The sequence below is a fragment of the Podarcis raffonei genome, chromosome 14, assembly GCF_027172205.1.
Source record: "Podarcis raffonei isolate rPodRaf1 chromosome 14, rPodRaf1.pri, whole genome shotgun sequence".
Taxonomy (NCBI): domain Eukaryota; kingdom Metazoa; phylum Chordata; class Lepidosauria; order Squamata; family Lacertidae; genus Podarcis; species Podarcis raffonei.
Window position 1 is genome coordinate 43,399,502 of NC_070615.1, and position 15,614 is coordinate 43,415,115.

At 45.7% G+C, this 15,614-nt stretch overlaps 1 protein-coding gene across 9 annotated transcripts in view; it reads right to left on the reverse strand.

Moving 5' to 3' along the window:
• The window catches only part of EEF2K (eukaryotic elongation factor 2 kinase), a 40,005-nt gene extending 26,648 nt beyond the window's left edge, over positions 1-13,357 (reverse strand). For 3 of the 9 annotated variants that reach the window (XM_053365503.1, XM_053365507.1, XM_053365502.1), the window contains exons 1-3: positions 13,013-13,356; positions 5,404-5,517; positions 146-455 (exon numbers count right to left, since the gene is read on the reverse strand). In XM_053365503.1, coding sequence (XP_053221478.1) covers positions 146-391 — 246 coding nt within the window. In that variant the 5' untranslated portion in view covers positions 392-455; positions 5,404-5,517; positions 13,013-13,356. Of the gene's footprint in view, positions 1-145; positions 456-5,403; positions 5,518-12,484; positions 12,593-12,652; positions 12,672-13,012 lie in introns of those variants that run through there. The other 6 variants (XM_053365506.1, XM_053365498.1, XM_053365504.1 and 3 more) reach the window with 5 other exon arrangements.
• Positions 13,358-15,614: the final 2,257 nt, after the last annotated feature.

The following is a 15,614-nucleotide window of genomic DNA, read 5'->3' on the forward strand; positions in this document are numbered from 1 at the left end:
TTGAGAGCAGTTACAGGTCTGGGTAAATTGAGCACAAGTTGGACATCACAGTAGTTAGTTACAAGAAACAAAGCAGGGGAAGAAAGTTTTGACCTCATGCCAGCCCAGGAAATGCCAGGAAAGAGAGAGACTGGTGCGGACTAACCTTGATGTCAAAAGAACTCCTAGGAGAAGCGCTGGATGAATACAGCTCATTTTTCATCAAGTTGGTGTAGTAGTTGCTGACTTTGTCACCAGCTGCCTTGTTTGCAACAGGGTCATCTGTTATCGGGCAGATATAGTAATTATCTTCATCCTCGCTATCGGTGTCGTGGTAATTCCCAGAGACTGCTTTCGCTGGCTTGGTGTTATCGAAGCATTCCATGTGAAAGATAAGGTCTTCTTCCGCCATACTGGTGGGAGAGTGGCTTTGCTCGGGTGGGGGCTGAAGTAGCCAGTATTACAAATGAAGGAACCTAAGGAAGGGAAAGGTGGGAGATCAATATCTGAATTAACGGGGGGGGGGATGGGTCAGTATGTAGGAATCTTTAGGCTTTACATTTGTTCATTTAATAAAAGTGACATGCCGCTTGGTTGTAAAAACAAAACAAACCCTGAGTAAACCTGAAAGCGGTTTGCAAAAAAAGAATAAAACAAAATCATCAGTAAAAAGTTAGAAACAGTGGGATAGATATAAGATATATGTTCAAAAATAACAGTAATGGTTCACTATCTATGCAAGCATTTGATTGACGTTGGAGAGAGACTGAGTTGAGAAACAAGACCAAGGATACATATTGATATGGTAATGTATTAGATAAAATGTAAAGAAATATACAATAATCTTTGTTTCTTTATGTATATAAAGTATACATACAGGTTGAAAATTATAGTATAATAAGTTTTGTGATGTAATATGACAGTGTCCGATGATGTAATGTAAGAACTTAAATAACTAACTAAATATGTTAGAAACAGCTATTTAAGACATTTAATTAAAATCAATTATAAACTAACAACCAATTAAAACACACAACATTCTACGTATCTCCATTTTAGCAGTGGTTTCAACGGAAACGAATTCCCATTCCATGGTAAGGCACTGTGGGAACATGCCTTCCTCCAGGAAATGAACCATCAGGAGCTCACTTCAAGCTCCCTATTCCTCCTTTGAAGCCACAGCAGTAACTGCTCCATACCTGACCTCGCATATGGCACCAGGTGTGGGGGCGAGTGGCTACAGTTTGGTGAAAATGGCCCTGAAGGCCAACACGATGCTGAGAGTTCTTAGGAGACTCCTATTCTAAGGTTACCAGATTTTTTTTCCCAATGAATCCAGGGACACTTTGCAACTTCAATGGATTCTGCATGGGGACTGTACCGGGAAACGGGGACGTCTAGTAACCTTATCCTATTCCCCTCCCATGGCACCAATTCCCAGAGTGATTTAAGAATCAATCCCTCTTCGCAGGGAACCCTGGGAACTGCAGCTCTGAAAGGGGTTTGGTTTTTTTTTTGGAAGGAAAGCCCTGTTTTGGGGGGTTCAGGTCTATGTTTTTGAGCTTTTTTTAGGGGAGCCAAAGTTCTTGAGCTTCTTTGGGGAGAGCCAGTGATCTACCACAGACGTCCAGTGATCTACCAGTAGATCACGATCTACCTGTTGGAAATGCCTGCTTTAGAGTATGGGTCAGTAAACTAAGGCCCACGGGCCAGATCAGGCCCAATTGCCTTCTGGATCCGGCCCGTGGATGGCCTGGGAATTGCCGCATGGATCACCAGCACCTGCATTTCCCCCCCCTCTCCCTCCCTTGCCGCCGCCTCCCTCCCTCCTCCTGGCTTCTCCTCGCCCTGTCTAGAGGAGGAAGGGGGCTGGGCTTTGTTGGTGCCAGCAGCAGCAGCAGCGCTCGAGTGGCCGCCATTCTAAGCAGCCCCTCTCCGGAACCCTTTTGTGCCGCCAGCCCCTGCTGCTCGCAAGACACAGGTAAGCAGCCACCGGGGCTCGTCTGGTGCTGTGGAGAAGGGAGGGGAGAGTCGGTTGGGGGGGTGGCTTATAGTCCGGCCCCCCACAAGGTCTGAGGGACAGTGGACCAGCCCCCTGCTGAAAAAGTTTGCTGACTCCTGGTAGAGTCTAGACAATACTGAGCTGGATAGACCAATGACTTTGTAGGAGGCAGCTTCCTATGTGTCTGTCTGTAGCTCTACACGCACTCTGTAGTAGCTGATGCTCTAGACCAGGGCAGTCCAACACATAGCCTGAGGGCCACATATGGCCCTCAATATCTTTTTTGGGTGGCCTTTGGCAACATTTGATTGCCCCCGCCTGCAGCCCTTGTCCTGCCTTCCCAAAGCCAGGTAAACAAGGTGGTGGGCTTTGGGAAGGAGACAGGAGGGCTCTAGAATCCTGTCACGGCCTGCTTCCCAAAGACCGCTCCCTCACTTAACCAGCCCTGGGAAGGTAGCATGAGGACTGGGGGAGGGGGGAACGTCCTATTTTGGCCTTGCTCATCCCCACAAGGCAGTGTGCGTCCCGTGGGTTCCATGTCAAAGTATTCTTGTGACCCACGTGGTATGGAAAGGTAGGCTGCCCTGTTCCAGGTGTACCAGGTTAGCATTAATTGGAAGAAAAATGATGCCGTTTTTCACACCCCACTGAGTTGCATCCAGCTAAGTTCCTCTCTGAGTAGACCCATTGAAAATAATGAGGCGAGGCAGCCTTTGGGCTGGGAGAGGTTCGCACGCCAATATATGCCTTTTTAAAATTACGCTGAGGAAAGGAGTTTATGAAATCAGCCTAGTGTTTGAAAACAGCTGCATTCTGTTTGTGGCGTTCCTTTAAAGGTTTGGGCGGTTCCCGTGGTGGTTAATAAAACGATGAGACGGTTTGAATGTTGCTTTTATCGCAGAGTGCAGTTCCTGAGCCAACGGAGATCTCTCGTTTCTCTTTGCTGCCGTTTCTTCATTCATTATGTGGGGGAGAACAGGTGAAGTTACCTGCAAGCTGAGGCTTGTGGCGCTCCATCCTAACCTGGAGAAATATCCCAGATCATGGATAAATATGAAGTGTCTTCTTGTTGAGGCCTGTATTCCCAGGTGGGGTAGCAGTTCACCTTCCTGGGAGGCAGAGGGCTGAAGCAGAGGTTGGCAGGAAGCAGGGAGCCATCCAACTGCTACATCTCAGCAATGGAGAAGACATGCCTAGCCTCACCCACCAACCAGAGACGATGCAGGCCGTATGCATGGAATTTGTCTCCTACCTCCTGGCTTGAAAAAAGCACCCTGGCCACATCCACATTGTTAATTTAAAGCAGTGTTATACCACTTCAAAGTGTCACAGCTTCCCCTAAAGCAGGGGACAGCAAACTTTTTCAGCAGGGGGCTGATCCACTGTCCCTCAGACCTTGTGGGGGGCCGGACTATAAGCCACCCCCTCAACCGACTCTCCCCTCCCTTCTCCACAGCACCGGACAAGCCCCGGTGGCTGCTTACCTGTAAAAACACCAGGCAGGCCCCACAAATAACCCAGAAATGCATTTTAAATAAAAGGACACATTCTACTCATGTAAAAACACGCTGATTCCCAGACCGTCCGCAGGCCGGATTTAGAAGGCGATTGGGCTGGATCCAGCCCCCGGGCCTTAGTTTGCCTACCCATGCTCTACACACCACCTGGCAGTGGCTTTCCAGGGCATCAGGCAGGATCCTCTCCCAGCCCCTTAACTGGACATACCTGGGACTTCCTGCGTACAAAAGCAGATGACCCACAGCTGAGCTACAGCCCTTCTCTATGGATATAGTTGTGTCTTAGATGAATTCCACATAGACCGTAGAGGCGTGCTTCCATCGTTTAAAAACACAAGACTTCCCTTAGCCTTTTTTCTAGCTAACTTTTGATCTGGTTTCCTCCCCCTCCGGTTCCATGCCTTTGTTTCACTCTCCTTTTATGAGATTGCAAGCCTGAGGGCAGGGTGATGTAATTCTACCTTCTGTATGGCGCCTGGTAAATAATACATCTCATCATCATTGTTTCTGAGCAGGACTCGTTTTTAAAAAGGTTGGGGAAGATTTGGGGTGGGTGGAGCTTAAATGCTTACTTGCAAAAGGCTAAATTGTGCAATGCATCCAGAAATTTCTCAATCCAACTCTCTTGGGAAGGGACCTCGCTGCAACTCTTTCCAGCTGAGCAACTGGTCCAATTAGTGCCAGCACTTTGGTGGGTGTTTATCCAAGACATTTCAAACTCATCAAACCTAGTCTGAGGGTAAATCGCTCCCTCTATTTCCCATGTCTAGGCTGCACATGCCAAAATTTGCACAGCCAAAATGCCACCACCTACAGACATAAAAAAACCCCTAGGTGGAAACCCCAAGATTTTCAGAAGTACAATAAATTATTAGCCGGGGGGAGGGAGGGGAGGAATCTAACAGGAGGGTGACTTCCCCAAACAGTCCGATGAGGGCTGGGCATGCTCAGTGGGTACATAAAACTGTCTTGAGTGGTGAATGGAACACTAGGTGGAAAGGGAATGGAATCAATGGAGTATTGTGGAGAGGGTTATAGCTGGCTGGCTGGCTACAGAAGCACATTTTGTTGAAGACCATCAGTACTCTACACATGAAACATATCTGAACAAACAACAAAGACATATCCTCAAACTGATTCCATACTGTGTCTCTGATTAGCAACTGGTATTTCTTCTAGAAATGAAAGGCGGAATTATTAATTGTTTTAATCTATCTATTTACTAACTTGCTTTGTAACATTTACACAGCACTCGGATGTAAAAAAACAACAACCTAAAAATGGTTCACAAAAAGATAAAATGCTAACATGGAGAAAAATCCACAAACATAATTTATTTTATTTTTAAATGAAATTTTATTGAATTTTTACAGTTTTATATTCAATCAGACAACACAATGCAACATTTATCATACAAAAGAAAAAAGAAGCGCCCCCCCCTTCTCGTGACTTCCCTCAACTTCCCCTTCTGGTTCTTTAAATATTTACTGCTTCTGCTTAATTATTATCTTATTTTTATGTTCTTATACCTTAATGCTCTTGCACACACAACCGTACTTTAAGGCATACAAAAGTTAAAATACTAAAACAGATTAGAATTACCTCAGCTTTCTAAACATCTGGGTCGCCTTGTCAAAGCACAAATTTTTTTTAGGAGGCGCCAAAAAGAGCACAGTGAATGACCCTGCTTGATCTCAGGGAGTTCCAAAGTGCAGGTGCTGCCACACTAAATAACAAATCATCAATGACTCCCAGGTTGCTTGGTGCAAAAGCAAGGTACTGCCTTAAAGAGAGCTTTCCATTTTATCTCAGATGCGGAAACCCAGGCACAGAGACTAGTTTGCTGAAGATCCACGCAGTGAATTCACCCTACATTTAAAGTCAATAAGAAGGAAAGGCACTTACCTATGGTGGATCAACTTCCGGCAGCAGAAGTTGAACGCAAGCCTCCTCACGTGGCAGGAATGGAGTGGGGCAGAAGGCCACACAGAAGTACCAGCGGTTGTAAAAACTATAACCCTGTAGGTAAAGGAGAAAAATGCCCCGTTAGCCACCACTACTAAGAGCTGGCCTGCACAAATCTCACCATCAGACACAGTGCAATGCTCCTCTGACCTCTTCTAAAGTAAGACACAAGCTAAAATTAGAGATGGTATTTTCCCAGTGAAAGGCAAGTGCATATGTGATTCTCTGTGGAAAAGCAGCACAACTTTCAATGAGGCTGTTCAATCTGAGCAGAAAATATCAAGCTAAACAACCGATGGCACCAATTTATCCCCCCCCCAACATCTGAAAAGCGGGAAGCCACCTAGACAACTGCCTCATTTGCCGCCATGGCTGGACTGATCCTGTCCCAATGAAGGACCCCAGCATTGAACACATAGAGAAGACATTTAGCAATTGCATGGATGGATTTATATGTATTTATTCATTTTTGCCCCACCTTTCTGGCAAAGAGCTCAAGGTGGCATATCCTTACAAACAACCCTGTGAAGTAGGTTAGGCTGAGAGACTGTGACTGGCCCAAGGTAACCCAGTGAGGGAGGACTTGAACACTGGTCTCCCAGGTCCTAGTCCAACCCGCTAACCACTATACCATATTGGCTCTCACACAACAATTACTTTTTCATTTAAAATACTAACCAAGACTTTCCTGACGGCGGGGGGGGGGGCACAAAGGGGTTTTAATCCTTTCCTGCCACCTGATTCAAATCAGCCTCCCCTGCTTACTGTTAAAAAGTCACCCAAGCAATTGCTAATTGTATAAATGGCACCTCTTTAAGCTTGGGCCAGAATTACATTTTACAATTAACAATTGTCACTGAACAAGAAAGTCACTGAACCTAAGGCCCGTGGGCCGGATGCAGCCCAATCGCCTTCTCAATCTGGCCTGTGGACGGTCCAGGAATCAGTGTGTTTTTACGTGAGTAGAATGTGTGCTTTTATTTAAAATGCATCTCTGGGTTATTTGTGGGGCATGGGAATTCGTTCATTCCCCCCCCCCCCAAAAAAAAATATAGTCCGTATATAGTATATAGTATATATACTGAAAAAGGTTGCTGACCCCTTCAATAAAGTAATAAGTAACCTTCTGTGGCATTCCTTGTTTCCACAGGAACAAGTCTGTTTGGTTTGATGTCTGGCCTTAAACCAAGCCACACAACTACATGAATGATGAAAGATTACGAAAACCAGAACGAGAATTATTCAGAGTGTTACACAAAACAACAACAACAACAACCCTGGAGACCAATATTATTTTTTATTATTATTATTATTATTATTATTATTATTATTATTATTAACTGGAAATCTCGCGCAGAGAATATTCAAATGCACTTCTCTTGTGCTCTAAGCTTGAGCACTAATGCTGCACTAACAGCAGTACTGAACATGCTTCTGAAACAGATTCAATTCCAGGCCTTATCTTCCTGGCATGCAGGAGCAGTTTGCTTCCAGGAGAACATCCTGTGCTTTCTCTGTTTTAAGGAGGCAGCCACGTACAGGTGCCAAATGAGCAGACTCTTTTCCTGCCACCCCCAGTCATTCTGCTGCTCGAGATCTCAACGAGCCTGTCAATGAGGCCAGTCTCACTACCTTGTGCCAATAAGAGGACAGAGACCTTTTATTTAAAAGGTTCATCTAAAAGGAATGGCAACTTGCCCTGTGCTCAAGCTGGAGTTGTTTTGGCAGCTCCAAGAAGGTTCTTATTGTTGATGGTCAACCTGATATTTCATCATGGTGCTATGTATATATTCTGTGCTTCCCGCGTCCCGCAAAAAAAGATAATCCAAATTCTGCTTCCCCAAAATTCTGTGAATTCTCCAAGAGATACAGATAATGAGAGATGAAACTTAATTGAATATGCTCCTTTTTGCCACATTTTTGTCCCTTTCCTGAATTTCAAAAAACATAAGGACTAAAAACTTGAATAGTAAAAGGTGAAATTCTTAGAATGCTGACTTCTGCTCCCGTTATCAGTTTCTGCCTGTTGTGTACACAGAGCCTATTTATTTACTGACTACATTTATATACCACTTTTCTTCCAAAGTTTAAAATTGCGTCTCAGAACTGAGGAAGGTGTTCTGGGACAGGTCCCCTAGACTGTCAGCTGATAAGCCCAAATTAGGTCTTGAGGGCCATGACCAACAACTAGGTTTCCTGCTGCGATATTTGGAAATTGTACACTTCCTGCTTTTGCCATTCTGCAGGTGTCATTCTGGGCTCCATAGTTTACCCTTCAGAGTTACAATTTTGCCTGTAAATACGTGTAAGTGTGAACTGAATTCTACCCCATTCCTACTTCCAAATATGCAAAGGTGAGACTATCTTTTTTTCCATCGCTTTACTCATGGAAGTGACTCAAAGCAACTTACAAAGACAGCATAAATCCTAAAACCAATTACAATACCTTAGCTGCAATTCCTGTATTGCATGGGGTACCTTTCCAACTCTATGATTTTTTTTATATATAAAAACAAACCCAGACACATCTAGAGATCAGGCTGAAAGCAAGCGGGATTTATGCAGCTTCTCCTCTAACTCAAAACCCACATTTCTTTAGAACCAGCATAGGGAACCTATAGCCTTCCAGATGTAGGGTAGACTATCATACAACATACACAACATGGCTCATCATCCATGACTGTTGGTCATACTGGCTAGAACTGAAGGGATCTGGAGTCCAATAATGTCCGGATAGCCATGGCTTCACCATCACTGCATTAAAATAACACCTTTTACCTACATATTAAAAACCCCACCCGGCCAGAAGCATTGGTTCCCAGAACTGTCTTGTCCAAAACTGTTTCTCAGCACTCTCTGGAAACACTGTGTAATCTCCAAATGTTGCCTGCGATCTTGAGAAAGTATGCAAGTTTGGGAAGGGCACAAGAACCAGCAGCTCAAGACAACCCTAGGCATGTCTGCTCAGGAAAAAAGTCGTATCGAGTCCACTAGGACTTACTCCAAGGTGCCTAGGATTGCTGTCTCAACGGGTTACTGATTCGGTATGGAATTTAGAAAGTGCATTTTGTTACTTGCCAGGATCAGAGCTGCAAAGCTATAATTGTGCTAAGGAAATGCAAGGTACACCCAAAAGCCATCTATTCCAACCCCCTGCAATGCAGGAATGCAACGCAGTAAAACACCCATATCTAACAGAGTACAGAAAAGCATACAAGACTGCTATCTTCTGCCTGTGCACTCAGGGGCTTGTGCCCACGTTAGGTGTGTATAAATCTGCACCCTGAACAGTGCAACAGGGCTCTAAATTCAGCAATAGCAACAAAATAATAATTACTTGTAATAATAAAGATTTACTGATTGACTGAATTACTAGCAGGGAGAGAGGAAAATAGCATTACAGAATACTTTTAATGCTACTTTCAAAATTTATTCAGTAGTAAATCTGCAGAGACAACAACTACTTTCTCTCCCAAACCACAGAATCAATTATTATAATGATGATTATGGCCGTAATTTCCATTTCCTCCTGCCTGCGCTCACAGTGTAAGTCAGAACGCTGTCTTTGTCCCACGAGGTTTCCAGAGCCTGCTACCTTATGTTGAAAACAGCAGCGGTTATTTTACACAGCATTCCAACAAATACTGTCGGAAACAATTCCCCACCCATTTTGTATCTTGGAAATTTATTTTTACTTCTTCTTTAGGGCTTGTACCCAGTGTGCATTGAGCTTTAGGAAACACAACAATCTCTTGGGTTTTAACACCCAGAAAGTGAAGGAATCATGCAACGTTTGAATGAAAAGTAGGCTCTGCACAAACCATGCAGAAAATTCAAATTCGTATTCATCTTTGTACGTGATGCAGGTCATAAGTTGTAAGCCCAAAGTATGGTTTTCTTTGAATTAAAACCCAGATAGGTATGTTGATTCAGTCCCCATGAAGCTATAATCTGATCAAGTAATGTAGGACATGATGAGATATCTACATATGAAGTCAAATGTTTATTTTCTTATTTATTTTTGCAACACTTTGGTGTGTTGGCACGGCAACGATTGCATAACATTTAACCGTGCAGGAGGTTGGTACTGTGCAGCCATTTTTTTGGGGGGGGGAGAAAAAAGTATCCCCCTTTCCTCCATCTGTTCCATGTTCAGATCCCCATAACTATGTGAACATATCCAAGCTTGTCAATAAGCAGATCTGCTGACTGTGTGCCTTTGATTGCCATGACATTACATCAACAACCTGCAATCCAACAGTCCAGGAACATTCTCTGCTTAGAAAAGGAAGCAGGCTGCAATCTCGTTGTCATTTATGCCGGTGAGCATTTCCTACTTTGGAAAAACACAAATGGCTATTCCTGGGTATCAGAATCATCCCTGCCTTTGTTCAACTACAGAATGTTTAATTCCATTACGTAACACTGGGTGCATTAAAACCCAGCAACGTCCTACTGTAAATGCTCTTTTGCACTGTGAGCTTAAGCATGTTTACTCACAGGAGAAGTCCCAGTGTGTTCAGCGGAACACACTCACCAGGGAGAAAGCTCAGCCAGACTTATTTTCAGGTAAACATGTACAGGACTGCGGTGCTGCAGTTTCTAAAACGCTGTTCCACTACACAAACACCATACTAATGACACACTCTGGTGTCCTACAGTGATGCCCCTCAGACAAATACCCTAGTACAGTAAGCAGGGTTGCCAGACCTGCAGGTCAGACCTGATGTCTCCAAGTCTGCCTGGCCCCCCTCCAGGTGGAAAGCTTAAATCTGCAGGTCCACCAGAGTGTCTTTAATTACCTATCAGATTGCGCACGCAACTTGCAAGCTTCAACCCACCAAGAGTCAGCTGCAAATTGCAGCGCAAGCATTTTGTCCACTCCTTTCTCCCAATTAACCTCTGTCTCCAGACCCTACTCCTCTGACATCACCGGGGGCCAGGACCACCCCTGGGTCTCAGGTTTGTACTCTGAAATCTCAGGGTCTAGGGTGTTCCTGATTTGGCCATCCTAACAGCAGGCTAGTTCCCCTATTCTCTCTCCAGACAAGCAAGGGGCATCACCAGAATCCACTGACACATGTTACATGGGGGTAAAAATGTGGAGTTTGTCCTGGGGAGAATTTCAAGGGCTGGGGGCAGGGCGGGGAGAGGCCTGGAAGGCCTCATTTGGGTTTCCCAACCATGTTCTGTGTTAATTTGTGGTGCTGGCATTGTGGGGGGAAACCAGCATTCATTCCCCTTATTTCCAGCACGACTCCAAAGCCTTCACCCTTTTCCCTTCCTCAAGCAGTTATGCAGCCTTCTTAAAAGATAATGGCTGCTTCCTTATTGCAAAGCACCCTAGCAGAACGCTACCCATCATTTAGGCACCGAACGTCCTGTCTTTTGGGAGCATTTATACTGGGATAGCTGAATCTTGAACAAAATGACTTTCTGCCTGCTCAGCCTTTTCCTAATCTGCTGCAGCTACAGCTAGGGTCTGTCAACATCACAGCGGTTTTAACACAGATGTTAAGGGGGGAAGGGGAAACGGAGAGTCCATAGCCCCTGTTCACATGAAGCAGAAACGCAACACATGGTCAGGCGTGAACGAGGGATAACGCCCACGTAGTTGGGGGAAATCCTGCCTGCTTCACTCCCCCGGGGATGCTGTTGCTGCGTTACGTGGAGCTCAGCCATAGTTTGGCTTATGATTACATCCAAACCCAGGCTCGTGGTTTGTCTCCCCCAAGAACAAATCTTGGTCAGAGTTTGTGGTTTGCTGGGAGGTTTGGATACAACGCTATACCAAACCATGGCTTATCTACAGGTAGTGTAGCAACAGCAGGAGGCAGAGGTTGAAAGCAGCAACAGTTTTTGCTTTGTGCATTCACACACTCACTGGTTCACGCTTAGCCATGGTTTGGTGATACGTGAAAATTGAGCCCATCCCTGAAGAAAAGTATCAGCCTTCCTCACAGATCAGTCCAGGGTACCCAATTCGAAGACTGGTGCATCTAACTCAGTGCTGTCTAAACCAATTGGCAGCAACTGTCCAGGCTCACTCCCATTCCTACCTAGAAAGGCTGAGGGTAAAATCCTGGGACCTTCCATATGCAAAGCACATTCTCTGCCACAAGAGAAAATCCCTTCCTTTAAACAGAAACGAGTAGTCAAGGATCGCCAGTCAACCACCAGAGACGAATAGCCGAATAAAGCAGTATACAGTATATTAATTTCAAAACAAAGTAACTAACGCTGCAATCCTGCTCACACTTACCTGGGACTAAGCCCTACTGAACACACTGGGACTTGTTTTTAAGTAGCCATGCCTAGGATTGTGCTGTAAAGTGGCAATCATATAACTAATTCCTAATTTGATGGGTCTTACTTCTGAGTTGTTGTGCCTAGGATTGCGGTCTAATCGGGGGCAGAATTCCTTCCGCCACCCAAATATGGTGTTCTGTCAGATCTAAAGGAAAAGAGAACCCAGGAACTCTACAGAAGGACACACGCAACCAAAGGTGTTTCCAAACTCTTGCTGTTTTCGGGTGCAATTCAATCACTTTGCAGCAAATTTGAATTGTGCAATTAAAATTGGAGATCTTGTACAAGAGAAATCAGCTTCCCCAAAAGATCAGTTTCTCCAATAAGGAGAGCTAGGGGTATCCCTTGCCTGTCAGTGGAGATAATACTGAACTAGATGGATCAATTTTCTGACCCAGTAGAAGGCAGCTTCTTAGTTTCACTGGAAAGCGTGGGATAAGGCTTGATGCATTCTCATCAGACCTCCCCGCAAACAGATGAGGACAAACGCTCAATATTCAGCCAACTTCGTCTAACTTCCCTGCAAACAAATCAGGAGACATATTCAACCAACAGATACTCTGGAGGAGCTGTCCTCCCCCCGCCCCGCCTCAATCTGTTCTCATTAAATGACAATGCATTTGGAGATCGGTTCATAAAAACACTCACTAGCTGATCACGATCTTGGTTTTTAGAAAATTAAAAAACTCAACGCACACATGCGCAAACTCACCCAAACCCTTCCTGATCCCGATGATTGACAGAACGAATCACGAGAGGCAAATAAAACAAAATGCCCACTGTGCAGCCAGGAACACAATAGACGGTTGTTTCTGTCCACGCGGCCGCTCGCAACCCCCACAGTCACACAGAGCACAGTTGTGTGTTGATGCAACCCTACCTACACCCCAGTCGCCAGCACTGAGGTCAGCAGCGCGGACGCTCCCAGGAAAGCTCTCGAATTCAGACGTGTCAGCAAAAGAAGGCGGGAGGGGGGGATGACAGGAGGGTCAGCCCGGGCGCTGCTTACATCTAACCGCTCCTAAGGAGGGGCAGGAAGAGAAACCTCCCCGGGCTACCACGATTGCCGCTAGCCAGAGCTTTGGGCCGTCTGCAAAGGCGGCCTTGCAAACACAAGCGTCCCCTATGCACCCAAGCTGACCTAAACCCACGCAAATACACACGAGGCCCATGCCAATGCTTTTCCTTGCTTTGCCCACCCCAAACAAACGACAGGAACAATTGCAAGCCCCGGGCCTACCTTTCCACGCAGATCCACACCTTTGCAAAACAGCAAAGCTTCCTGCTTGCTTTCCACCTCGCCAACCCCTCTCGCTCTCTTTTCTGCAGAAGGACGGCCCAGCTAGTCGCCTCCAGAGAGGCAGGCCAGGCTTTTGCAAGCGTGCCAGGAGCAGAGGCGACGTGCAAAAGCCGCGCGCGCCGGCTGCTGCTGCTGCTTTGCTGCTTCCCCCGGGGACGGGACTGGGGCGCACCGAGCACGTTCCGGAGCGCGGCGCCTGCAGCCTCCCTGCTGAACTCTCCCTACGCAGCGAGGGATCCGACGGCACGCCTCGTTCTCACCCCGGGCTGGAGCAGGAGGAGGAGCTGGAGCAGGAGGGAGGGAAGGAATGAGGGAAGAGGCGGGTCTCCAAGCCCAGAAGCAGAGCCGGGCGGGGCTTCTGGGCGTCCGCATGCAGAGCGGGTTTAAAGCGCATCGAGCGCGCGTTTAAAGCGCGAGACGAGGTGCCTAGTCGGAGCTGGGTAGCAGGGCAGCACAGTCTAGGGTGGTTGCAGCCAGGGCCGGATTTAGGTCTGATGAGGCCCTAAACTATTGAAGGTAATGGGGCCCTTTATATGGCCAGCTGTCCTTTGTCAACAACAATTTTTTTTTGCGTTGAATATATGCTATATAGTAATTTATGGACCTAATTACATCATAGGAGCCTACACAACACAAAACACTGTTGCTGTATGTAGGTTTTATTTTATTTGTTTTTATCTTATATTTTGGAAATGTACATCCAGTTTTTCCCCCCTTTAAATTTTTTGGGGGCTCCCAAGAGAGTGTCAGGAGTTCAGCCTACACTCGAGTAGGACCCTGGCAGAGACACATGCCAGACTGGCATGTTCCCTCCCTCCTGGTTGATCATTTAGGAGCTTCATAAACTTTCTTCAGCCCAAACATCACAGTGACCAATGCCAACCAACACCGGCACACTTAGGGATCCACAGAGTTTGCGCATCATGCGCGTGACAGACCTCAGCAACTCAGCATTTTGGCTAATCTACTTATTTACATATAAACACACACGGAGCACTGCAACATGGCACCCTCTCTAGCATCAGACAGCAAAGAGAAAAAGGGCAAAGGACAATAGTCCCACTTCACGGAACACAGTAGCACAAACATCCTGTCTCCATCACTTCCCACTCTGTGGGGTCAAAACATATACCGTCATGTGAAAGACAACAATCCGATGACTGCAATCATGGAATTCGAACAGAGAGTGGGGCCCTAAGCTATAGCTTGTTTAGTTTATACATATATCCGGCATTGGTTGCAGCCCTGGTCGCCGCACCCTGTCAGTAGCAACCAAGAAACCGGGGATTCCACAGTGTGGCATAATGGTTAGAGCGCTGGACTTGGGCCTGGTTCAAATCCCCACTGGGCCGTGATGTTTGCTTGGGAAACCTTGGGGCAGTCACTGTAGCTTAGCCTAGCCTACCTCACAGCAGGGGCGTAGCCAGGGTTTTTTTGGGGGGGAACCTAAGATTTGCATTGCTTTGTATTGATTTAGGGGTACAACTGCCCCCCCTTTGGCTATGTCCATCCCTCACAGGGCTGTTGTGAGGGTCAAACGGGGAGGGGGGGAGTATGTAGACCCCTTGAGGTCCCTGAAAGAAAGGTGGGGCATAAATGTACAGTATTAAATAAGTTTATGTGGTAGAGCAGGATATAAACCCACAGCGAAGATTCTTTGATGTTGAAGTTCCCAGTGACCACTTATTCCCTGAACCAGGTGAATTTTGAAAATTGAAAATTGAAGCTGAGGCACAGATGGCAACAAGAACTGCCTTTAAAAAATGATTTATTTTATGACAATTGTAATTTTATTAATACCCGGTGAGGGATAAAACTAGACAGCCTCACTTTTAAAGGCATGATTCCACCAGGCCTAGTCAGGAAATTAAGAATATGAACATCTTTTCCACAATAGTTGACTGATGTGGGTTCCCCTCACCGCATACACTGTCAGACTTTTTTTTTACTGTGCAGTTTTTGTGTGCTTTTGTTGTAAACCGCTTTGATGTTCTTCATGAGATAGCGGCCAAAAATAGTTTCATGAATGCGTGGTCATTTTCTGTCAGAAACACTGTTTTGAGTTTAAACAAGAGTTTCACTTATAATTCCCCACAACTGAACGGCTGCTGTTAAATCTATTGCTTCCTAGCCACTTTGAGTCCCTGTCAGGGAAAAATAGATTAATAATAATATTAATAGAATGGCTATCTGCAGTTAATTTGCCTCTAGCCCCTTTCTAGGTCATTTTCCTCAGGAAATTATAAACAGCTTTATCCTGCCAGACAGACCCCTAAGCACCTCTTGCTGTTTCGCTAGCCAGGCCCTATCTGCCAGTTAAACTGTCATATTCTTCCTTTATCACCCTCACTCTCTTCTGATTGACTAATGTCCATTTCATATCTGTCATTGTGTATACACCACACCTTTAAAGCACATTCGGAGCATGTTCTTTCAAAAAAATTCTGGGAACTGTAGTTTCCCCCCTCACCAACCCTTAACAAATGACAGCGCCCGGAATTATTTGAGCAAATTTGCTTCAAATGTGGAGCAATAGAGTCTG